The 26335-nt window shown below is 38.1% G+C and overlaps 1 protein-coding gene across 1 annotated transcript in view; it reads right to left on the reverse strand.

Moving 5' to 3' along the window:
- Nucleotides 1–13292: 13292 nt before the first annotated feature.
- Nucleotides 13293–26335, reverse strand: part of LOC115414233 (mitogen-activated protein kinase kinase kinase 7-like) — a 36589-nt gene continuing 23546 nt past the window's right edge. The window contains exons 9-15 of the mRNA XM_030127475.1: nucleotides 23156–23286; nucleotides 18845–18929; nucleotides 18612–18742; nucleotides 16202–16340; nucleotides 15243–15304; nucleotides 13794–13909; nucleotides 13293–13715 (exon numbers count right to left, since the gene is read on the reverse strand). Coding sequence (XP_029983335.1) covers nucleotides 13544–13715; nucleotides 13794–13909; nucleotides 15243–15304; nucleotides 16202–16340; nucleotides 18612–18742; nucleotides 18845–18929; nucleotides 23156–23286 — 836 coding nt within the window. The 3' untranslated portion in view covers nucleotides 13293–13543. The remainder of the gene's footprint in view (nucleotides 13716–13793; nucleotides 13910–15242; nucleotides 15305–16201; nucleotides 16341–18611; nucleotides 18743–18844; nucleotides 18930–23155; nucleotides 23287–26335) is intronic.

Raw genomic sequence — 26335 nt, forward strand, 5'->3', positions numbered from 1 at the left:
TTTTGGTTCTTCACTGTTTTTGGTTCTTCACTGTTTTTGGTTTGTCACTGTTTTTGGTTCTTCACTGTTTTTGGTTCTTCTCTGTTTTTGGTTCTTCTCTGTTTTTGGTTCTTCACTGTTTTTGGTTCTTCTCTGTTTTAGTTCTTCACTGTTTTTGGTTCTTCACTGTTTTTGGTTCTTCTCTGTTTTTGGTTCTTCACTGTTTTTGGTTCTTCTCTGTTTTTGGTTCTTCACTGTTTTTGGTTCTTCTCTGTTTTTGGTTCTTCACTGTTTTTGGTTCTTCTCTGTTTTTAGTTCTTCACTGTTTTTGGTTCTTCACTGTTTTTGGTTCTTCTCTGTTTTTGGTTCTTCACTGTTTTTGGTTCTTGTCTGTTTTTGGTTCTTCACTGTTTTTGGTTCTTCTCTGTTTTTGGTTCTTCTTCACTGTGTTTGGTTTAACCATCACAATTACTTGGAAGCTATTTAATTCAGGTAAAAATGTTGCCTAGTTCCCCTTTAAGCTCCTGCAGCCCTTTTTCTCCAAATATGGTCACTTCAATAAGCCAACATGGAAATGGCCAAACTGCAAACTACTGTCATCCAAATGTCAGACCAGAAACAACAGGTTTAGAGTGTGGTTTCAATCAGCTCTGTATGTAAAGGATCATGACATAACTGTTGGCACCATAGAAATACAATTAGATAGATAGATAGATAGACAGACAGACAGACAGACAGACAGACAGACAGACAGACAGATAGATAGATAGATAGATAGATAGATAGATAGATAGATAGATAGATAGATAGATAGATAGATAGATAGATAGATAGATAGATAGATAGATAGATAGATAGATAGATAGATAGATAGTGCCATGGTTCTTCTGTTCACTAATTATCTACAGCTGACGATAACATTGAACTTCATTCTTTTTACTCTTTATTATCATCTACAGAAGATCCAGATTTGCATACTTTGAAGTCTATTTTATTCTTTCATTTTTCCATTTCAGGGCCTTTAAATGTAAAGACTATTTACAGACAAACATCCTGTTCTTCTAGGATGGAAGGGAAGTGGACCAGCAGCTGCTGAGGTGTTGCAGGACTCAGTGGAACGGTGGGTTCACCTTCAGTCCAACCAACCAGCCAAAGCTGTGTGTGCGTGTGTGTGTGTGTGTGTGTGTGTGTGTGTGTGTGTGTGTGTGTGTGTGTGTGTGTGTATGTGTAGAACACCAAATTACCACAGAGCATATCAAACTGTTGTCAAAGGGACGACTGGGATCTATAAAAACCACTGCATTGCTATGGAAACTGCCTGCTCACATTCAAGTGAATCCAGTGGTTTAATAAACACACACACACACACACACATACCTCTGCTGGAAATGAGTGTTAACAGAAATAGCCTGCTGTCAAGTACTGCTTTCAGAACGAACTGTTCCCCTTCATTCAATTATTGATTTTCTAATTTACCAACAAATCTGAACCATAGTTCCCTCACCAGTGTAACTCCATGAAAAGGTATAATCTGGTGGAAGAAAAAGAGATGGAAAAGAATCCTGACAGATAAACGACTGAAGTTAGGATCAATATGTGAGTATCTACAGCAGGTCTGAATTTATTATCAGTGCATACGATATAGTTTTGGAGTTAGACGACATAATGCTGCGCAGGTTTACTGTGATGGTTTTTTTTACCTCGTATAGAACTATATTATTATGCTCTAATGTGATGTGGCATTTCATTTGTTCATATAATCTCTGTCTGGTGTAAATATCGCCAAATACTATGACAATAACTTTGATTTTCTTGTCATACAGAGGGTGAACATCATTAGTTGCTTTTCCATTGACCCTCAAACTGCATGAATATAACTTGCGCATAAAAATTTGCCTGATGGAAAAATGAGTTTTGCCAAAATTTTCATTTTTTGATGAAAAGTTTTTGCAAGAGGTGGTTTTTCGGGTGTAGCGAAATTGGTATATCACACAAAACTGCAATGGAAAGACTTTTTTCCGCGACTAGAGTCATGTGGACAAAAAACCCCAGATGCTGACAGATATTACAACAAGCGAAGAAGAAGAATTTTAAAAGAAACATAACTCAGTATGTGTAGACACACCAGAAAACTGAATCATTTTTTAATTTAGGACGGGATAGAGGGGTAATATATAATAATAATGAAAATATCTGTAAATCAACATGATATTTATGTTGGTCGCCATGTTTATGGAATGACTTCTTGTGTCATCACATGATAATAAATAAACAAATCATCGCATTTGTGATTTAATGGAAAACACGACATTACGCACTTCTGTTTTTCGACATTTAGTAAATATTGGTAAAGTTTAGCACAGATGTCCAAGGAAAAGTCACTACCGACTCAGAGGTAACAGCAAATGACATTTTTAATTTTTCACTGTCCACCTTAATTATATTTTGTAACCACATATAAATAAATGTAAATCTATATGCCTGTGAAAATCTCCAAAAAGTTTGGACGGACACAAAACTCAGGCTGAAAACTTTTAGATTCCTCAAACAGCAGGTTTATTTGGAACAGGTGAGGATCTTTACTGGTATTTGTCATGACTCACCACACTGAGCAGCAGAGATGGGAGTAAGTCCCATACATGCAAGTCTCAAGTAAGTCACAAGTCTTGACCCTCAAGTCTCAAGTAAGTCCAAGTCAGCTCTATAAGAGGATCAAGTAAGTCAAGTCCAAGCAGAGCTTTAGTCAAGCAAGTCAAGTCGAGTCGCGAGTCAAGTCATTCGTTTTTTCAAATGTCTGTATTTCACCAAAACCAAACACCAAAACTGCTATAATGTCTGAAAATAAAGTTTTGAATACATATAGCCTCATTCTAGGCATGTGGTTTTGGTGTTAAAACTCAGGGCTGCAAACGCAAAACAGAGAGAAAGAAACGAATTGATGCACACAAAGGGCTATGCAAAGCAGGTAGCTACGCTAACATTAGCCAGTTGGCGTTCTGGTGTTACAGCTAACTTGGTTAGCACTACGTTGGCGTTGCTTGAAACTACTTGCCACTTTTTATTTTTTCGCTGAAGTAAAAAATCATTGATAAGAAAAATATTAACGTATCAAGCCACTAGCCTAGTAGTCTCTCTGATGTCAGCAGCCAAGTAGCAAAATAATAATCAGGACGTTAATCCATCTAGCTTTACCCTAAGTTACATCATGCTACTCACCTTTCTTTATGAGTTGTCCTGAAATGTCGGATGAAATTCGACGTAGTGCTTACAGTATCACTAACTTTAACATTGCAGATGTTGCATGTCGCTCCTCTTTTATTTGCTGTTGTCTGGTAATCTTTGAATCCAGAATTTATTATTTTCGGGGTGGTGTTGGTCTGAGTGCCCTCCATCTCTCTGCTGACCAGCACTAGACTCGTGCAGGCACGTCTGCGTTGTGTGGAAGACGGGTTGCCAGGTTTGCTGATATGCAGCAGGTCAGGAGCACTTGCTCACAATAAAGCAATGTCGATCTGATAATTTATTTGTTTTTAAAAAACAAAAATCAAAAACAAAACAAGACATGTTTTAACAAGACAGGTTTGTCAAGTGACTTGGCAAGTCACATGCCAGAAGTCAAGTCAAGTCTCAGGTCAGGAAAGGCAAGTCAAAGTCAAGTCAAGTCTTTTCTTAATGTTGATCAAGTAAGTCACAAGTCACAAATCTGGCGACTCGAGTCGAACTCGAGTCAAGTCATCGACTCGAGTCCCCCCATCTCTGCTGAGCAGAACTTCAGGAGGGAACAGTCAGTCAAGCAGTTTACAAAATATTACACCATTCCATTTATCTAGCCACAAAAATGCAAAGAATTCCAGTTTTTCACCAACTACAGCAGGGCTGTTGAACTCCTGTTAGTTCAGTTCCACATTCAGCCTAATCTCATCTACAGTGGGCCAGACCAGTACGATAATATCAAGAATAGGAGAAGAACTTTTGAGTAAAAAAAATACATTCTGTAATGAAAATGTTTCTATCTACAAATTGCACTTGAACATAACATGAACAAATATGAACCTGAAAATTTGTTAATAAAATAAGTGCAGTGTTAACAGTATTAGGCCTTAGTTTATCATTTATTCATGTGAATCCCAACTTACAGATCACAGTGGATCTACAAATACACACAACATTCAATAACAGGCAGAATATTATTATTCACATTTTTTGTAAAAGGATAGTCTGGAAATGGAAACATTTTTGTGTAATTGTACTTTTTTTTTTTACACTAAAACAGAGACAAATTGACAGTTTTCATTATTTATAGGCTATTCTGATCGTATTTCACTGGTCTGATCCACTTTAGACTGAAATGACCTAAAATGACTTGAACGTCCTTGACTGTTCACATCTTGAGTGTAATTTTTGTATTTCACAAATTCATCCCAGGGGCCAGATTGGACCTGTCGTTGGGCCGGATTTGGCCCCCGGGCCACATGTTTGACACCTGTGATCTAAAGTACATCATTTTGTGAAGATTCAGGGGGAACCTGAGAAGATCTCGATGCATAAAGGCCAAAGGTGGAAACCACTGTTGAATGTGTGACCTTTGACCCTTAGGCAACAATGCATAAGAAAGCGTTCCGCTCTTGTAATGAGTATAAACATGTGGACTCAGGAGGACTGTGGGACATAACTGTCACTTAACACAGTCCAGAAATGCAACCTGACACTGAATTACACAAAGAAGAAGAATTCTATGAAGTCTGTGCAGAAACACCTCTGAGTTCTCCTGACCTGAGCTCTTCTCAGATGGACTGAAAGACTGTGGAAACCAAGTGTGTGGTACATAAGTTCACATTTGAGTTTATTTTTAGAAAATAACATGTCAAAGATCCAAAATGCCGTCCAGACTGTTATCAGTGACAGGTGTGAAAGAGCGTCTGTGACGGTCCGGGGCTGCGTCGGTGTCCTCACGTCTGTCCTGTTTATGTGTGAGGACAGAAACTGGAGGGTTACAGACACATGCTGCCATCAGGTCCACTCATTTTCCCTGAAGCGGTCACCAGACCTCATTCTGCACCAGGTCCAACAGTGTGTCCACAGAGTACTGGTACTGGACCGTCAGGTCTGCAGTCCACATCTGTCTCCTGTTAAGAACATACAGGGGTTGGACAAAATAATGGAAACACCTTCACCTCAAGATGATAATGCCCCAATCCATACAGCTAGAACTGTTACAGAATGGCATGAGGAACATTCTAATGAAGTTGAGCATCTGGTATGGCCGGCACAGTCCCCAGACCTCAGCATTATTGAGCATTTATGGTCAGTTTTAGAGATTCAAGTAAGACGTCGATTTCCACCGCCGTCGTCTCTAAAAGAGTTGGAGGGTATTCTAACTGAAGAATGGCTGAAAATTCCTTTGGAAACAATTCACAAGTTGTATGACTCAATCCCTCGGAGAATTGAGGCTGTAATTGCCGCAAAAGGCGGACCTACACCATATGAAATTATATTTTGTTGATTTTTTTAAGGTGTTTCCATTATTTTGTCCAACCCCTGTATGGACATCATGTAGAGGAGAACCAGAGAAGGCCTGCCCTGGACAGTGAAGCAGCTCTGGTCTTACAAACAACAGGAATGGGGAAAAAAAAAAAAAAAAAATCAAACAAACACAAAGTCAGAAATGACATCATGACTTCTGTGGCAGTTACAAAAATGAAGATTTCTCTCTTTTTAGCCTTTAAGTGATTTATCACCATTTATCATAATATTATCATCTGCATTTTGCATTTTTTAAATGAAAATCCAGTACTTCCCTATATTTAATTCACTGATCATGGAGATGTTCATGAAAGAGATGAAAGTTGGGGGTTATTATATAAGAAACAGAGAGAACAAAAGAAAAAGTGACTTTTGCAGTGAAACATACCATTAACTGAACATAAACCAAGCATGTCCATCCACAGCTCCGTGGGTTTTACTGGTGAATCAATGTGGCAGATCACAAGTGTCAAACATGTGGCCCAGGGGCCAAAACTGGCCCGCCAAAGGGTCCAATCTGGCCCCTGGGATGAATCTGTGAAAAGAAAAAATTATAATGAAGGTATTAAGATATAGTTTACCACCACCAGAGGGGGAATGTGAGAGCCAATGAATAATGGGTCAATAATGGAAAGCACTCTGAGTGACCAAAAAAGCACTTTATGAATCTAATCCATTATTATTATTATTATTATTATTATTATTATTATTATTATTATTATTATTATTATTATTAACAATCAAGGATGTGAAAACCATTTTAGGTCAATTCAATCTGAAGTGGGTCAAAACAGTAAAATACTATCATAACAACCTATAAAAAATGAAAAATGCAAATTTTTGTCTTTTTTTGTGTAAAAAAAGTAAAATTACACAAAAGGTCAGAATAAATATAGACATTTTTGTATCAAAACAGAGAAAATGTAAGTAAAAGTGACTTTTTCAGCCAATATACCATTAACTGAACATAAACCCAGTGTCTCATGGATTTTCCTGGTGAATCAATGCAGAAGATGACGGTGTTTCCATGGTAACTACGGAGCCTCTGAACATCCAAATGGGTCATATCTGATGACCATAAGAAGATGAAAATCTGTGTTTTACACCAATTATTTACACGTATTGACAGGATGAGTGGATCAGCAGGTATTAAACAGTTTAGATCAGTAGATGGTTTGGTCACCAGTGGCTGTTTGGGTCGTTATGGGTTAATTATATCAAAGTTCAAATGTGGAGCTTTGAAAAACTGTAGTTTACCTGGAGTTACAGCCATGCAATATGTACCAATATGTTACCATGTTAAAAACTTTCACATTAGTCAATATTGATGACTTAAAAAAAAAAAAAGTAAAATCTTTACTTCTTTTTGATGTTCATAAGCTGGTCCTAAGTGTCAGGTTATTATTTGTGCTATTAAAATGCAACAAGAAAAAAAATTATGTAAAAGACATGACAAGTTAAAAACAACATAAAAGATGCAACGAGTAAATAACATGTGAATTTAGTAAAAGACATAACAAAAGAGAAGATAAAAGATACAAAAGGATGAAAATAATACATAAGTCATAAAAGAAAATGATGTCAAAGTCACAATAAGAATTAACAAAGAGAGAAATGACATAAAAGATGTGCTTTTAAATTGTTCTTTACAGAATACGACAAACACCAACATTACAAAATACTGGATTATTCTCCGGTGTCTCTGCTGAGAATATAAACAAAACAAAATAAACCCAAAAGAAAAATGATGAAGACAGCATAAAGTCATGCTGTGGTAAACCAACACTTGGCCCAGCCCTACCTAGAACAGTCCGGAAGTGTCCGACTGGTCCTGACGGTCAGTCTGTGGCCGGACAAGCCCTTTGACCCTCTGAGCTCGGACGCTGCAGGAATGTGAGGAATGACGGTGAGCTCACCAACACGAGCTGGACGGGCTGCTTGGACAAGCCGTCATCCTGCTCCCAAAGCTCTTTGTCTGTGTCACATGGTCAGTGCGGTCAGTGCGGTCAGTGTCGTCTCTGCTGTGGTCATCACCGGTAATAACCTGTGTTTACAACATGAAGACCACAGACCTCAGCCAGACCTGAGGCACAGCTACACACATTCATGGGTAATCGGATACTTTGACAAAGGAACTAAATACTTCACCCTTTCATGCATACTGGTCTCCACAGTGGACAGCTCTTGTACTTTTGTTCTCTTTTATCGGGCCGCTCAAACTCATTTGAGTTCAGTTCCACATTAAGCCCAGACTGGTCTCCAGTGGGTCAGACCAGGACAACAGAAGCATGATGACCTGTAACACATGACCACTCCACATGTTCCTTTTGTTTTACTGCGACCAAACTTAACCCTTGGATGCATGAATTATGAGAACCTTAGTCAAGATTTTTGAGTGTTTTTATTAGGCATGAAAAAAACGTGATTGCAAGTTTTTCAGTGAACTTATTTTTTATGCAGTTACAAAGATGTCCCCTCAGCTGGAAACCACGAGTTGAATGTTTGAAACAAAGAAACGTGTTTAAAAACGCAATAACAGAAAGTGATAAACTGTGTGAAAACTATGAAATAAAACAATTTAATGCAGCTAATCTGATGTTTTCTCACATTTTATCATATTCCAATACTAGTTATTACTAACATCATGGAGATAATATAAAAAAATATTTTTGTTTAAGAAAACTGTTGATCGCAGTCTAATAACAATTAGTTTTACACTAACAATTTAGTGTTATTATTATTTTTGCCCCCCCTTAACGGTGGCCCAGGTGATATGCAACTAAAACAACCAAACCCATGAATACACAAGAGAACAGCTGTAGAATAACTGTCCACCAGTACGCATGAAAGGGTTAAATTATGAAAATATGTACATTTACAAACTATCCAAAACAAATGATGTGACTAACCTGAAAAAAAAGAAATTTCTTGAGAAAAATAAGTGCAATTTTAACAATATTACACCTCAAAATTTCACTTTCAAAAGTTCAGGTTTTTCTCATTTTATTGTTAAAGGATAGTTTGTAAATGTTAATATTTTCATCATTTAATGTAAGTTTTTACACTAAAACTAAGAGAAAAATTTGGATTTCATTATTTATGGGCGTAATGTAATATTATGTTTTTCACATTAAACTAAAACATTTGGAGTCATTATTTATAGGTTATTATGCTATTATTTTAGTTGAGATCACATTGTTCTGTATGTGGAACCTCAACTTAAACCAGTTCCACGTTCTTGATTGTAAATATCTTCAGTGTAATTTTTGCATTTCACAAATTCACCCCAGATGGAGGCCCACTCATCTGCCTTGGCAGAGATCTGCACGGTCTTTTATCATCACCACTGTCTTTCCAGCTGTCCACACAGTTAAAACAGTACTTAAAAAAAGGACGAAACACTGCAAACTTTTATTTCAAAAGCATAAAATTGCAGCCTGTACATTTTTTAAAAAACTCATGGGGTGAAATAAACCACGAGGAGCTGTACCACATGAGTCTTCAGGAAGTATCAGAACAAACACACATAAAAACAACACACCTGTAAGCAACGAGAATCGTAGAAAAAACCACATGCAGTAAAATACAAAAGTCAAAATACGACACCATCATCCTTGTCTCAACTCAAATAAATGCAGTGCAAAGTAACATTCATACATTTCCATGAATTCAAACTGTGTGTAAAAAAAAAAGGAACTAATGAAAATACAAATTAAACACATACAAAAGTCTCTCCGGTTTATTATTCCACAGTTATTTCCATTTCAGACGACCTTTCTACAAAACTTTTCTTTTGCTCCGAGGCGGCGCGTCTCTGAACAGACAAGTCCTTTGGTAACATTTGCATTCACAGTAAAATTTGGTTTTAAATGATGAGGCCTGCAGTATCAGTGCCTTTCCTCTTATTGTCATATATATGTATATATATATATATATATATATATATATATAAAACATAACTGGTCTCGACATGTAAATATGACAATAACTGTTTTTTTTTTTGGCAATGAGTTTCAAGAGAATGGACTGACAAAAAAACACCAAACAGCTGATTTCAGAGTAAAAGTCCTCGTGGCTTTGGTCCCTTTACATCCATTATGATTGTGGAAGAAGCATTAAATGCACAGAAGAGTAAGGACACAGTGTCTGATATTTACTGAGGCTCACTGAATGAAATGACTGATGAAATGAAGAAGAAATAAATGAATGACATCTGAGTTTACATGAGTTCATCTGTGTCGTAAACCAATACAACTCACACAGTTAATGACACACAGGTGAGTGTACAGGTTATTTTTGGTCACTTTTTTGACACTTAATACTGAGCTGACAGGATGATCGGGGCTGTATTTTAAAGGTTCAGTGTGTGATATTTAGTGACATCTTGTGGTCAAGTCGCACATTAGTTCAGGGGCGTCAAACTCATTCTGGTTCAGTTCCATATTCAGCCCAATTTGATCTCCAGCAGGCCAGACCAGTAAAAGAATGACTTAATAACCTATAAATACTGACAACTCCAACTTTTTCCTTTTTGTTTTCGTACAAAAAAAAAAAAACCCAATTATGAAAATATTTACATTTTACCAAACATATGTGGCCCACGGTGTCCAGGCTTCACTACACTGCATTCTGGGTCAGTATCATTACTGTAATTTGGCTAGTGGCTTTATTTTAGTCCAGGTCTGTCAGACTCATGTTAGTTCAGTTCCACATTCAGCCTAATGTGATCTAAAGTGGGCCGCACCAGTACGATAATATAAGGAATAGGAGAAGAACTGAGAAATAATGTCAACACCAAAGTTTTCTCTGTGGTTTTGAGTGAAAAAATTCTGTAATGAAAATCTTTACATCTACGAACTGTACTCGAACAAAACATGAACAAATATGAACAACCTGAAAATTCTGAAGAAAATAAGTGCAATTTTAACAATATTACGCCTCAGTTTATCATTTCTACATGTGCATCACAACGTACAGATCACAGTGGATCTGCAAATACACAGAATATTTAGTAACAGGCAGAATATTGGTACAATTCCACAGACTTCTTTTAAGGCATTTCAGGTTGTCCATATTTGTTCAGGTTAGTCACATTTTTTGTAAAAGGATAGTCTGTAAATATAAACATGTTTGTGTAATTGTACTTTTTTTACACAAAAAAATGACCAAAATTTGCATTTGTCATTATTTATAGGTTATGATAGTATTTTACTGCTCTGACCCACTTCAGATTGAACTGACCTAAAATGATTTTCACATCCTTGATTGTTGTTAATATTGTTTTTATATTATATTGTGTATATTGTTGTTAATTCATCCCAGGGCCAGACTGGACCCTTTGGTGGGCCGGTTTTGGCCCCCGGGCCGCATGTTTGACACCAGTGTTTTAGTCTATGAATAGCACCAGTAATGTTGGGTATGTTCACTTTCACCGGCAGATCTGTGTGTGAAGTGTTTACGCCGCTCTGAAGTCATGGTGTCGAACTGAAAACACAAAATGGATTCATCTGCAGAGGACTGAGGGACCAGCGGGCGTACTGGAACCATCCACCTTCTGAAACTGGATTCTCATTTCGCTATGTTACATGATATTGTGTTGCGTTTTATTACCTTTCCAGTCATGTTATGTGTTAAATAAATGTTCGGTTGTTGAAGACATGACGCTGTAAGTGAGTGGAACCCTGAATCTGTCATGTGGAAAGCCTAAAATATTCCCTTTCAACCACAGACGAAGCATCGGAGCAATTAAAAAGACATTTAGGCCAACCCTAGAATCTGATTTTGCAGGTATTTAGTCACTTAATTACTCACTTCTCCACCTGCAAATGTTTAATCAAAAAGAAGCTGGTTTCCAAAGGCGTTGTGACTGTGTCCTATATTCAACATCCTCCTGGACACGTGCGATTCATATAAAGAAACACTAGGCAGACACACAACCCCATTCCACAATGATAGTGGCAGACCTATTTCCAGCCCTGGCATGGTTCGAAGTGTGGAAGAAGGTCTCCTAATGCTAGACTAGATGCATATTTCTACCACTTGAATACACCCCCCCCCCCACCCACAAAAGAGGCACAACTCCCTCGATACAGCTGGTGTGTGTTTTGTCCATTCTGAGATTTGGAGCAGAGGAGATATCAACTCTGGTCCACGTTCAAACACATTAGAAGACAAAAATGAACCTTCTAACTGGATGTTACCCATTGTAAAATCTGAAAAATAAGAAGAGAAAGTCTGTTTTCAGGGTTAAAATACAGACATGATGCTCCTGCTCCCTCTGATAGAACACCATAGGCTCATTCCGTCCCAAATCAGCCCGGTTTCAGAAAGTGTCCCACATGACCCCCGCACAAAATTCTGAAGAAATTCACACCTGTTCACCTTCAGATAAACCAACACATCCAACATTTGAATGTCATGTCTGTAATAGTTTAGCAGATACAGCCCTTTGAAAAGTAATGTGTTTTGTTTTTGTTTTTTATTTTGTAACTGTGCTTTTGGTCCAGCTGTGAGCAGCTGTCTGTCCTCAGGTATTCCATCCACACTGAAACTGAAACTGAAACTGAGTGTCTGGGCTGAAACCCCCTGAACAGAGCAGACTGTGCATCAGAAGAACTGTGTGCTCCTTCATGTTTGGTCCATGAGGCCTTGAAATCAGGCCCAAAGGCTCATTCTGCAAATGTCCTCTGTCTTCAGACTGTCACTGGGACAGAATGGATGAATGGACACACCTCCTGTTTTTACATGGATTCTTCTGGTCCACATGCAACAACCTACTGAAAAAGACCACATTTAATGACAAGTGTTGATGCGACGACATGAAGAAAATGGCTCCATTTACATTTGTCGCAAAAATCCTCTTTATTTGAGCACCCACATGACCATGTGGACAGTTCAGGAACATTTGGACATTTGGACCATGTCTTCATATATGTTTACAGATGTTGGGCACAGAATTGGAGCTTTGGGACAGAACTGGTTCTGTTTGTAATATTTTTGGACTGCATGACTCTATTTTCTTGCAGTTGTATCCAAACGTAGGTGTAAATGTCATTTGAACAGTAGAATGGCATTGATTATTGCACCAGTTCTGATAATACTGCAGATATTTGAACTAGGCTGTGGAACTGCAGGATGGCTCAGATAGAAGAAGGACACATTTACCACAACTGGCTCAGGTTGAAGCCTGGAGGAGAGACTTCTGGGAAAGTGGATGGAGCTGGTCAGCTGACCCAGTTTGACCAGGGTCAAAGACAGAAATGGAGCTCAGATTTCCCAGAATCCCCAGTTTTCAGGCAGCCTGTTTGTCTTGATCATGTCTTTCTGTGACATTCCTCCTTTCAGATCAATCCAACAACACTTTTTTCCTCCATCATGAATAAGTTTGTTCAGGATTATGAATAGAATTCCCAAAATTAGGCTGGACAGCATCATAAACATTCTGTTTCTTAAAAAGAAAAAACACATTAATTTTCAAAGGGCTGTATCTGCTAAACTATTACAGATATGCCATTAAAATTTTGGATGTGTTCATTTATCCGGTAGGTGAACAAGTGTGATGTTTTTCAGAATTTTCTGAGGGGGGACATGAGGGGACCATTGGTTGAATTGCCATGGAATGACCCCATAATGATTATCGTTACATCCTATAATTATTATACTCATCATTATAGGATATAATTATATGTTGCATCCCATTTCTGCAGTTAGACTCTCCAAAATCCACCTAAATCTTACACACTGGACCTTTAAAAGCACAAGGCAGAGCAGTGTTTCCATCAGTGTTTTCCATCCTGGGATGCGTTTTCATAATAGATTATGGGCCGTTCGACTATAGTGAATGGCGCACATGGACTACAGTAGCATTATATTACACACAAGTGAGGAAAATTACATTTCATAATCTGCCTGTAATCCCCAAAAAGGATTAGATTGTATTGTTGCCCTTAGGTCCTATTTTGTTAATGTTTTGTTGGGAGTCTTACAGTCTCTTCACGGTCAGTTCATGCAGTGATCTCTCAGACTAGATGTGAGTCCGGTCCTAGCTGTGGTGCTGGTTCTGACTCTGGATGAGCCTCAGCGTGCCCCTCAGGTTCTGGTAATACGCAGACAGGCTGCTGTTGTCCTCCAGCAGCTTGCCGTGCTCCTGAATGAGTCGAGATGAAGTCTGCTGCTCCCTCTGGTCCTGCTCCAGCTCCGACATCAGCTCCTGCCTGAACACACGGAGCCGTCGCCACAGTCACGGCACGACGCACCAACTCACAACAACAAATAAAAGGTACTTGACTTACTTTCTCCGAACAAAGTGTGCGATCTCCGACTGGACTCTGAGGTATTCCTGAACCATCCTGATGTGCTGCTCAAACACAGCCATGGACTCTTTAGAGTTTGGACGAGGACGCAGAGGCTGAAAGCACAAAATAAATATTCAACACCAATGACAACAGTGGCCTCCATGTCAGTTTGATTAGATACTCTTACAATGGGAAAATTATTGTCAACACCGACTAAACACGATGATGTAAGGAGGCTTATGGCATATTATGACACAAAGAGATGCATTAGAAAAGAACCAAGAACCACTTTAAAGACGTCTCCCTGGAAGCTGTCAGATTAGAGTTAACCGATGGCTGTAGCTCACAAAAAGTTGGTCAATAATAATGTAAACACTGTAACGGTATGATATTAGACAGATATATATATCGGTTAAAATTTCCTTAGGGGGTCAAATGAGTGTCCATTTTTGTCAAAAAAAAAAAAAAAACAGTTGTCCTAAAGTCATAGAAGTGTGTGTAAATAATGCTAATCCATTTGTGCACAGACTACTGATATTCTCTGACAGTGGAAGCTCTATTTTCATAAATATTGGATTTTAATAGCAAATGGAAGTGAAAACTTTTGCTGGTGGACGGACGTGACATTACCCATGATGCTCTGGTCAGTCCCAGTACTTTATTAGGAATAAACTTCTAGACTTCCTATTGATAATTGTGCTCTTCTTCATAAATGTTGGTATTGTGGATGTAAAACAATCCCAGCTGACACAAAAACACTAAATGTGTCAGTGGACGGATGTGACATGGTTGTTGTGGATCCCATCATACTGATGCTCTGCAGCCATGTCAGCGTTTACACTAATGATCCCTGTGCAAAAACTAGGAGCACTATTATTTATTGGATAGTTTAGCATCAGACTAAAGAGGAAAGAACAATATAGAATTGTTCTTTGTGTCTAAAAATGCTTCTTATTGTAAAAGTGTTGATGTAAACAGTGCTGTGTGCCATTCTTCATGTATGTATTGGTGGAACAGAAGCAGGATGGATCAGCACCATACTCCAGATTGAACCTGTACAAATAAAACATGTGATATGGAGGAGAGAATCTGGGAAGAAAAACTGGGGAATCCAAAAGAAGAGAAGATTTGTTTTTCAGCTCAGTTCAGTTCAAATAGAACTTGTCCATTTGTGACATGAAAATATAGCATTAATTGTGCTGAAATGGTTCATTTTGGAGCTGAAAACATAGTTCATATGAGCATCAACATGTTGAACAGAACTGAAATCCTGTCCATTTGAACAACTGTCATTTACCAACACAAAGTTCCTTTGGATTCACTGAGACTGATTTAATATGAACACAGACACACAGAAGAGCTGTGAACACATGTGAGCTGATATATCTATTTTTTGTTTCTTTGTTTGTTTGTTTCATACATATGCAATTTTGAATGTCCACATACCTGTAACTGGTGATCCAGTGTCAGACATTCCATGGGGATGGTGCCATCTAAACCGTTGGTAGCTGAACACACACACACACACACACACACACACACACACACAAACAGAGGATCACCGTATGATAACAATCAGTGATACAGTTTTGTTATTTTTAGTAAAAACCTCATGTTACATGTTGTCCTCAGTGTAACAAAGCTGCTGGATCCACAAAACCAGACACAGAGAACAAACACTGGTGGACTACACTCTGACACCCTCTAGTGGTGTCAGGTGTACAGTACAACATAGTTTACAGGCTGAGCTAAGCTTCTGTTCCAAATTGTTTCCATATGTTTATTCCTTTTGTGGAAACAATTCCCTCATCTGTGCTTCCACTGTGAAGGTGAAACCATGACACAACAGCACAACCACAAAACAAACACCAACAACTTATAGTATTGGCTGGTTAGTCTGTTTTCATTTCATTGTACATACGTATAATGACAATAAAGGCATTCTATTCTATTCTATTCTATTCTATTCTATTAATTTTTTCTTCAGATTAGATTAGATTAGATAGAACTTTGTTGATCCTTTAGGCAGGACCCTCAGGAAATTGAGGTTCCGAAAACAACACAACACTAAATATACACACAAGAAACACCACAAGAAAATAGCAAAACAATAACTAAAAAAGAAAAAGAGTATTGAAAAAACATAATAATAATAATAATAATAATAACTAGAAAAGCACTCAGACAGTGCAGACCTCCACTAAGGCAGATCAGTCTCAACCACTAAAATGTAATCGTTTGTTCCTTGTGCCAGTATCAACATTTCCTGAAAACTTCATCCAAATCCGTCCAGAACTTTTTGAGTTGTCTTGCTAACAGACAGACAGACAAACAAACAAACCCTGATGAAAACACCACCTCCGCCGTTCCTTGGCAGAGGTCAGAATAGATGCTCGATCCTCTACCTGTGGGACTGAACGACATCCTCAGCTCTGATTGGCTGGACGTGGCTGCCGGGCTGGTGCAGTGGGTGGGGCTTTGGGATCGTCCCTGCTGACTGTCCACGCTGGACACTCTGGACAGGCCGGTTCGCAGTGTGGACGTCTGACAGGAGACAGGACAAAACAAAGAGGTCCAGAGATGTCTAAGAACTCAAACTGAAGCCGGACATATTAACCTCCAAGCAAACCACAGGTTCTTTGGTTTCGCTGGTTAAGTTTTGTAACATCAGAATTGTTTGATTAATTCCATAAATGCTAAAACGTGTGTCTGAGCTGTTACATGGATTAAATGAAACATAACGAATTTATAGAGTCTGTGAGTCATATGGGATCATTCTTAGGGCTGCGTATCGGCAAGAATCTGGTGATATGATACAAATCATAAAACTAGGATCATGATGCAATATATCACGATATATCATGATACTGTTAAAAAGGCCATTTTTTTTTCTTTTTAAGATTATTTCCTGGAAGGATTGAATTACACCAGAAATATGTACAAATACTAAACTTATTTTATTACAGGACAGTATCTAATGCTAAATCACAACATTTTTCTAATGCTCCTAGTTTCCAAAGGAACTCCCATCTGCCTCTCAGACAGAAAAAAGTGCTTTTAGCATGCTTCAAATAACCATTATTTAATAAAACAGAATGAAATAATAATAAATAAGACAGAAACAATAAAGAAAACCCAAAAATGAACCTCCACCATATCTGCATTTGAATAAATGCCTAAAAATATCAATACAGTACTTTTTAATATTGATACAGTATTGTGAAATGAAATATCGTGATATATTGCAGATCTGATATTTTCTAACACCCCTAGTCATTCTACATACGAAATTTACATTCCAAAAGTACATCCTCCTGAAACCCAACAGTGCATTTTTGTCCTGTGTAGTGGACGTAGTAGTGGAAGAGTTTCACAGCTTTACTTAAAAAACAAAAACACTGTCAACTGCATTCAACTGCAACATTCAATAAAAAAAAAAAAATGTGTCTGACCAAACTGTCTCATCATGCCATTTCCAAACAAGGCAATTATTTAATGCAAAAAGCTACATTTTTTTCTAGTCAGCATTTTCATTTTTTATTTTTTGGATTCTTAAGTTGCCTACCAGTTCAGAAACTGTATTGTAATATTGTGATGGGTATATGTGTATATATATATATATATGTGTTTATGTATGTGTGTATATATGTATTTTTTCCCTTTCTTTTCTTTTTAAATTAATTTGTTTATTTTACTTTCACTATTTATCTCCTTTTTTTCCATTATCTACTTTGTTATGACTCACTGACATGTACTGAAGAACAACATGTATAACCCACTTTTCTTCTAAGAAAAAGTTTGATAACAAAAAGAAAAAAAAAGCTAAATTTTGAACTTATTGGGTCTCAGGAGGATATTATCACCTCATTTCAGCGCAGTAGCCCTTCAGTGAATCGGCCAGACCTTCAGTCATTTTTTAAACAAGACACTAAAGCTGCACAGCTCCATCATAAACCACCGGACCCCCATGGGGGTAGTGGGTGCGCCTCCGAAAACTTCTGATAGATCAGATAGTTTGTTTATTGATTTGGATCTGAAATAACGTATGACAACACCAGTGACACAACAACACAACCTGCAGAATTTCTCTTTTTGTCGTGTAACTGTGGTAGGTTTAACCCTTTAACCCCTGACGTATCTGTGGTGAGCGTTCTGAATGCATGATTTATTTTTGATATTCATAAAGATTCGACTGTCCGCTCAATAGAAGAACTTTTAAAATGGGCTGATAGAACAGACTTTGCACTTTCCATAAACATCTGAGCATGCTCAGTTCAGCCCCTGCTGCCTGTGTAATGAGGCAAAACACAGAGACTGACCCGCTATGAAAAGAGACGATTTGGGCTTTTTTTACACAGTTTTCCTTGTAGTTTCTTTGTTTTTACTGTTGTTTACAGTATTGTTGTGATTTTCCTTTATTTTTATGGAGTTTTGACGGTGTAACTGATTTTTGGAGTTCAACCAGGTGTCAAAAAGCAGCTGGACTGATTTAGAAAAAAAGCTCCAAAACTTAAACTACTGAGCCCATATTCAAGTCCTTCAGTGTGTTCCAGGTCACAGTTCATGTCTGACATCCTAAATCTCTTATTATTCTACATTCTGAGCACCTTATTTAGTAAAAACCTGTCAAACTTCCATTCCTCTCTTTGTCTTTTTCTGTTCTTCCACCCTGTTTTAACACAAGCACATTTTATGACCCTTCTACAGCTGTGAATTCCAAGCAGCCTGTTTGACTGAAATAACGTCTCAGGGGTTACAGGGGCAACAGAGCCGTTCAAAAGCCCACATTAACACCTCCACAGTGTCTGCCTTTACCTTGGAGGGTTTGAACTGCAGTGGGAACTTGGCGTCGAAGCTCTTCAGGGTTTCTTCTCTGCCCGTTGCGCTTCTGGGTTCCCCGTTATCGTCACTCCTGTTACTGTTGATGGTTCCGTCAGCGTATGAACCTGTGGACGGAAAACGCTGGTTCAGGACAAACACTCCTCCTCTGGCTGTAACACCACACCCATTCAAGACGACGACGTGTCACCGGTAGAGCTTGAAGTTACCTGTGCTGGTGGCTGATGAAGAGCCGCTTCTGTTGGCGGACGACTGGTTGGAGAGTTTCAGGGGTTCATCAGAACCTGGGAAGTACTGGACAGTCCAAACGCAACAGAAAAGAGTCGCAGACAGAGACAGCTGATCAGAATTCATCAACAAACATATCATTAACCTCATAGCACAAGTAACTAGGTCAGATTTTTGGCCAAATTTTGATATCTGTGTAACTTTTCTCTCCCAATGCCACGTTTCCACTACATGGTACCAGCTCGACTCGACTCGACTCGGCCTTTTTGCGTTTCCATTACGAAAAAGGACCTGGAATCTGGTACCTGGTTCTAGTTTTTTGGTTTCACCTCCACCGAGGTTCCATGCGATACTAAACCGTGACGTCTAACACTGCAGACCACTGATTGGTCAGACAGCTTTCTCTGTGACCCGCCCTTTTACAAAAAACAGATGCGTTAGTGGACAGTAAATCTGTGGGTACATTAATCCACATGAGAACAGCCCAAAACTACACCAGGGTCGGTCCAGGACATTCAGTTGTTGGTGGCCGACGTAAAAATTCAGACGAGACAACACGCAACGAGCGAGTTTATCAGCAACTCTCTGAGCAGACAACACAGAAATAACGTGCTGCATTGCTATGACGACCAGGTACTGTAAAGTCAGTAGTATCCTGGAATGGAAACAGTCTGAGGGAATGTTGAGTTGAGTCGAGTCGAGTCGGTTCCACGTAGTGGAAACTTGGTGTAACACTGCTGCTTCATTTTGCACCTTTGGCTATGACCTGAAAAAAATATGAATATGTATGCAGTACGCAATCATGCTATGAGGCTATTGATAGGATTATTTATTGGTACATCATATATATATCAGGGGTGTCGAACATCATTTTAGTTCAGGTTCCACATACAGACCAATGTCATCTTAAGTAAATAATAACATAATAATGACTCCAAATTTTCTCCTTGGTTTAATGTGAAAGAAATAGAACTACACTATGCTTATAAATAATGACAACTCTTTTAGCGAAAAAAATAACATTAAATTATAAAAATACTTACAGTAATAAATCAAATCAAATTGTATTTATATCGCACCAAATCTTAACAAAAGTCCTCTCATGACACTTTACATATAGAGCCAGTCGAAACCAGACTCTGAAGCCAATTTATGGAAACCCAACAGAATCCTCCAGGAGCAAACACTAGTGAGTGGAGACAGTGGAAGGAAAAAGTACCTGTAACAGCAGAAACCTGGAGCAGAGCCAGACTGAGGACGATGGCCGTCTGCCTTGTCAAACTATCCTTTAAAGAGGCAGGAGACTTTTGTGACCACTTTTTCATCAAATGTGTCAAACCTCAGTCCTATCCTCAGTATCATGAATCTGTTCGTCTGTCTGTCATTACTCAGATGAATCTCTTGCATTACAGTGAACAGTTTCTTAGTTCCATCCACCACAAACAAAAGCCTTTGTTTACAAACTGAGCTGGGAGGGAACTCGGGCATCTGAGGAATTTTGTTGTGACGTGCATTGTGGGAAACGGACGTTTGCGTTTGTGCAGCCGCCTGCAGAGGAAGCAGCAGCGCAACCATTAGGGATGGGAATCGATAAGAATTTAACAATTCTGATTCCATTATCGATTTTGCTTATTGATCCGATTCCTTATCGATTCTCATTGGGTGAGGGAATAAAAGAGTACCAACGGGTGTGTTTGCATTAACTGTCTTTTATTATATTTATTATATGTCTTTTTATTTCCATCATTGCACAGAAAATATCACATATACAGTTTGTACAAATAATAAGAACAGATGACGCTGGGCCCAGTTTTGGGGGGGGGGGGGGGGGCGTACACTGAAAGTGAAATTTAAGACTCTTTACTAATTCCTCTATTGCCGCATGTGCACTACGTGGAACCGGTTCGACTCTGCTCGTCTCCTGTTGTTGTGCACCTCATTTCCTTTCCCCTACCTTCACAAACTTGTATTTGAGGGGGTACCACGTTTGTGCCCGCACCGGAACCAGAACTGGGCCCAGCGTTCACTCTGCCGCTACATTCACAAGCATCACTAAGTAGAAAATCAAATATGTGACATTCCTGTGAATGAATCACATGTGGACAAATGTTTGAACAGACTGGAGGGATTCCACCTTTAGAAGAAATGGAAGCTTTGACAGAATTCAACTGGACCTGGTGTGGTCTGTGTGGACCTGGTGTGGTCTGTTTGGACCCGGTGTGGTCTGTTTGGACCCGGTGTGGTCTGTTTAGACCCGGTGTGGTCTGTTTGGACCCGGTGTGGTCTGTTTAGACCCGGTGTGGTCTGTTTGGACCCGGTGTGGTCTGTTTAGACCTGGTGTGGTCTGTTAGAACCTGGTGTGGTCTGTTTGGACCCGGTGTGGTCTGTTTGGACCTGGTGTGGTCTGTTTAGACCTGGTGTGGTCTGTTTAGACCTGGTGTGGTCTGTTAGAACCTGGTGTGGTCTGTTTGGACCCGGTGTGGTCTGTTTAGACCTGGTGTGGTCTGTTTGGACCTGGTGTGGTCTGTTTAGACCTGGTGTGGTCTGTTAGAACCTGGTGTGGTCTGTTTGGACCCGGTGTGGTCTGTTTAGACCCGGTGTGGTCTGTTTGGACCCGGTGTGGTCTGTTTAGACCCGGTGTGGTCTGTTTGGACCCGGTGTGGTCTGTTTGGACCCGGTGTGGTCTGTTAGAACCTGGTGTGGTCTGTTTGGACCCGGTGTGGTCTGTTTAGACCCGGTGTGGTCTGTTTAGACCCGGTGTGGTCTGTTTGGACCCGGTGTGGTCTGTTTAGACCCGGTGTGGTCTGTTTGGACCCGGTGTGGTCTGTTTAGACCCGGTGTGGTCTGTTTGGACCCGGTGTGGTCTGTTTGGACCCGGTGTGGTCTGTTTGGACCCGGTGTGGTCTGTTTGGACCCGGTGTGGTCTGTTTAGACCTGGTGTGGTCTGTTTGGACCTGGTGTGGTCTGTTTAGACCTGGTGTGGTCTGTTTGGACCTGGTGTGGTCTGTTTAGACCTGGTGTGGTCTGTTTAGACCGTTTGTGCCTCAACTCCATGTTATCTTTGTTCTGACCAAAACAATGCAGCGTACGTGTGACGTCATCACACATGTGCAACGAAGGCAGAATCGATAAATAGAATCGTTAAGCAGGCAAATGATTCCAAGGAATCGAGCTACTGGGATCCGGTTCTCAAAAAGAACTGGTTCTCGATTCCCATCCCTAGCAACCATATGATATTATATGGATAAAACAAACACGATGTGGAAACGGCTGAAACGCGGAAACAGCTGGAGGAATATGCATAGAGGGAAGGGAGCTCCTGCCGTTTCCACGTCGTGTCCTGTAGCAGCTGCTGCTGTCAGGCGGCTGCACGAACCTCTGTTTCCCACAATGCACGTCGCGACAAAATTCCAAAGATGCCTAAGTTCCCCCCTGACTCAGAATATAAACACATGGTTTGTTTGTGGTGGATGGCACTGAGAAACTGTTCAGCGGAATGAAAGAGATTCAGCTGAGGAATGACAGACAGGTTCATGAAACTGAGGACAGGACGGACGATGGACAGATCTGATGAAAAATTGGTCATGAAAGTCTCCTGCACCTTTAACAATAAAATGTAAATGACCTGAACAATTAGGAAAAACCTGAAATGTTAAAAGAAAATTAAGTGCAGTTTTAACAACACTCTGCCTGTTATTAAACAGTTTGCATCTTTGTAGATCTGATCTGGAATGTACATGTGTCAATGAAAAGCTCTGGCATAATATTGTTCAAACTGCACTTTTCTTAAGAAATTTTTCTTCTTTCATAGACTGACAGTCTGTAAATGCAAATATTTTCATAACTGAATGTTATTTTTTTGCACCAAAACCAACAAATATTTGGAGTTTCCATTATTTATGCTATTATTTTACTGGTGTGACCCACTGGAGCTTAAATTGGGCTGAATGTGGCCGTTGAACTAAAATGAGTTTGACAGTCCTGATCTATACGTTTAACAAGTGTTATGTATTAACTCAACAGAATGTAGAAAAAAAATATCCCCATTATGAAAAAACTGAAATAATTTGTAAGAAAAAAAGACTCCAGGTAGTATTTCATATATTTCTCTGCATTTTACAACATACGTGCACAACCTTATGTTGGTAAAGGAGGTTATTTGTGGGACTATTATGCACATTTATATGTTCTTAAGTCATGTGACATCTTGTCCCACTTACAGGACGGTCCAGATTTCAGGGCCCAGGACAAAACTAACTCATATAACGTTCGGTTCGACAAGGACGACATACCTTCATGAGGTCATTCATGGTGTTCCTGACCTCCTCCATGGACGGCCTCTGACTGGGCTCTTTGTCCCAGCACCGGGTCATCAGGGTCTCGATGGGCTCGGGGAGGTCTTTGATCAGGGGCGGCCGGGTCCCTGCACAGAAAACACTCATGTGTTTCAGACAAACTGACCCAAGGACAACTTTTATTCCCCCAAGTTCAACCTGCAGTAAACTACAGCTCTGTCTTTAAGTTTTAGTAGCAGGTCTGAGTCCCAGTGGATCCAACTGAAGCCCACGAGTAAAAACATGAACTGGTTTAGGAGTTCACACCCTGTCTGGATCTGATGGGGAGTCACAGAACCTGAGGAAAATATGGGACGGAAACAAACGATAAAGAAGTCTGATATAGAGTCAATATTACAACGGCGTATTAGGGCCACATAAGAAAATAAAAACACCGGTCACTATGAGAAGAAAGTCATAATGTAATGAGAAGAAAGTCATAATGTAATGAGAAGAAAGTCATAATGTAATGGGAAGAAAGTCATAATGTAATGAGAAGAAAGTCATAATGTAATGAGAAGAAAGTCATAATGTAATGAGAAGAAAGTCATAATGTAATGAGAAGAAAGTCATAATGTAATGGGAAGAAAGTCATAATGTAATGAGAAGAAAGTCATAATGTAATGAGAAGAAAGTCATAATGTAATGGGAAGAAAGTCATAATGTAATGAGAAGAAAGTCATAATGTAATGAGAAGAAAGTCATAATGTAATGGGAAGAAAGTCATAATGTAATGAGAAGAAAGTCATAATGTAATGAGAAGAAAGTCATAATGTAATGGGAAGAAAGTCATAATGTAATGAGAAGAAAGTCATAATGTAATGAGAAGAAAGTCATAATGTAATGAGAAGAAAGTCATAATGTAATGGGAAGAAAGTCATAATGTAATGAGAAGAAAGTCATAATGTAATGGGAAGAAAGTCATAATGTAATGAGAAGAAAGTCATAATGTAATGAGAAGAAAGTCATAATGTAATGAGAAGAAAGTCATAATGTAATGGGAAGAAAGTCATAATGTAATGAGAAGAAAGTCGTACCCACTCATTGAATAATGGAGCACTTGGAACATTTTGTGAAGTTCTACTTTCATTTGGGGTTTACGCAGAAAGACCAAATATTGAGCCTATTAGCCCCGCCCACCATCAACACATTAGCATTAGTCTGAGGACTCTGAAGCCAGTTTGCACACGTTTGGGTTTGTTTTGTCATAAGAACTGAAATGATTTAGAGCAAATTTCCTCTTTTGTGGAGGACAAACTGACGAAGTGGTCAGCTGCAGGACTTTCGGTGGTTACACCAGAGAGACAGTGTTTGTTGTTTCTCCAGAAACTGAGAGGATTCTCCTCCCAGGTCTGGAGTCCGACAGAAGTGAAAGTGGCTGCTTCGCTTGTTGCATTCGCTGTAAAACCATAAACTGTTGACTTTTCAAAATAGTATGACTTTATTCTCATAAAAGTACGACTTCATTCTCATTAAATAATGAGTTTTTTTAAAACTACAACTTTATTCTCATTATATTATGACTTTATTCTCATAAAAGTATGACTTCATTCTCATTAAATAATGAGTTTTTTAAACTACAACTTTATTCTCATTATATTATGACTTTATTCTCATAAAAGTACGACTTCATTCTCATTAAATAATAAGTTTTTTTAAAACTACAACTTTATTCTCATTATATTATGACTTTATTCTCATAAAAGTACGACTTCATTCTCATTAATGAGTTTTTTAAACTACAACTTTATTCTCATTATATTATGACTTTATTCTCATAAAAGTACGACTTCATTCTCATTAATGAGTTTTTTAAACTACAACTTTATTCTCATTATATTATGACTTTATTCTCATAAAAGTACGACTTCATTCTCATTAAATAATGAGTTTTTTTTTTAAAACTACAACTTTATTCTCATTATATTATGACTTTATTCTCATAAAAGTATGACTTCATTCTCATTAAATAATGAGTTTTTTAAACTACAACTTTATTCTCATTATATTATGACTATTCTCATAAAAGTACGACTTCATTCTCATTAAATAATGAGTTTTTTTAAAACTACAACTTTATTCTCATTATATTATGACTTTATTCTCATAAAAGTACGACTTCATTCTCATTAAATAATGAGTTTTTTAAACTACACCTTTATTCTCATTATATTATGACTTTATTCTCATAAAAGTACGACTTCATTCTCATTAAATAATGAGTTTTTTTTAAAACTACAACTTTATTCTCATTATATTATGACTTTATTCTCATAAAAGTATGACTTCATTCTCATTAAATAATGAGTTTTTTAAACTACAACTTTATTCTCATTATATTATGACTATTCTCATAAAAGTACGACTTCATTCTCATTAAATAATGAGTTTTTTTAAAACTACAACTTCATTCTCATTATATTATGACTTTATTCTCATAAAAGTACGACTTCATTCTCATTAAATGAGTTTTTTAAACTACAACTTTATTCTCATTATATTATGACTTTATTTTCATAAAAGTACGACTTCATTCTCATTAAATAATGAGTTTTTTTAAAACTACAACTTTATTCTCATTATATTATGACTTTATTCTCATAAAAGTATGACTTCATTCTCATTAAATAATGAGTTTTTTAAACTACAACTTTATTCTCATTATATTATGACTTTATTCTCATAAAAGTACGACTTCATTCTCATTAAATAATAAGTTTTTTTAAAACTACAACTTTATTCTCATTATATTATGACTTTATTCTCACAAAAGTACAACTTCATTCTCATTAATGAGTTTTTTAAACTACAACTTTATTCTCATTATATTATGACTTTATTCTCATAAAAGTACGACTTCATTCTCATTAAATAATGAGTTTTTTTAAAACTACAACTTTATTCTCATTATATTATGACTTTATTCTCATAAAAGTACGACTTCATTCTCATTAAATAATGAGTTTTTTAAACTACAACTTTATTCTCATTATATTATGACTTTATTCTCATAAAAGTACGACTTCATTCTCATTAAATAATGAGTTTTTTTTTAAAACTACAACTTTATTCTCATTATATTATGACTTTATTCTCATAAAAGTACGATTTCATTCTCATTAAATAATGAGTTTTTTA

This window comes from Sphaeramia orbicularis, chromosome 22, assembly GCF_902148855.1.
Source record: "Sphaeramia orbicularis chromosome 22, fSphaOr1.1, whole genome shotgun sequence".
Taxonomy (NCBI): domain Eukaryota; kingdom Metazoa; phylum Chordata; class Actinopteri; order Kurtiformes; family Apogonidae; genus Sphaeramia; species Sphaeramia orbicularis.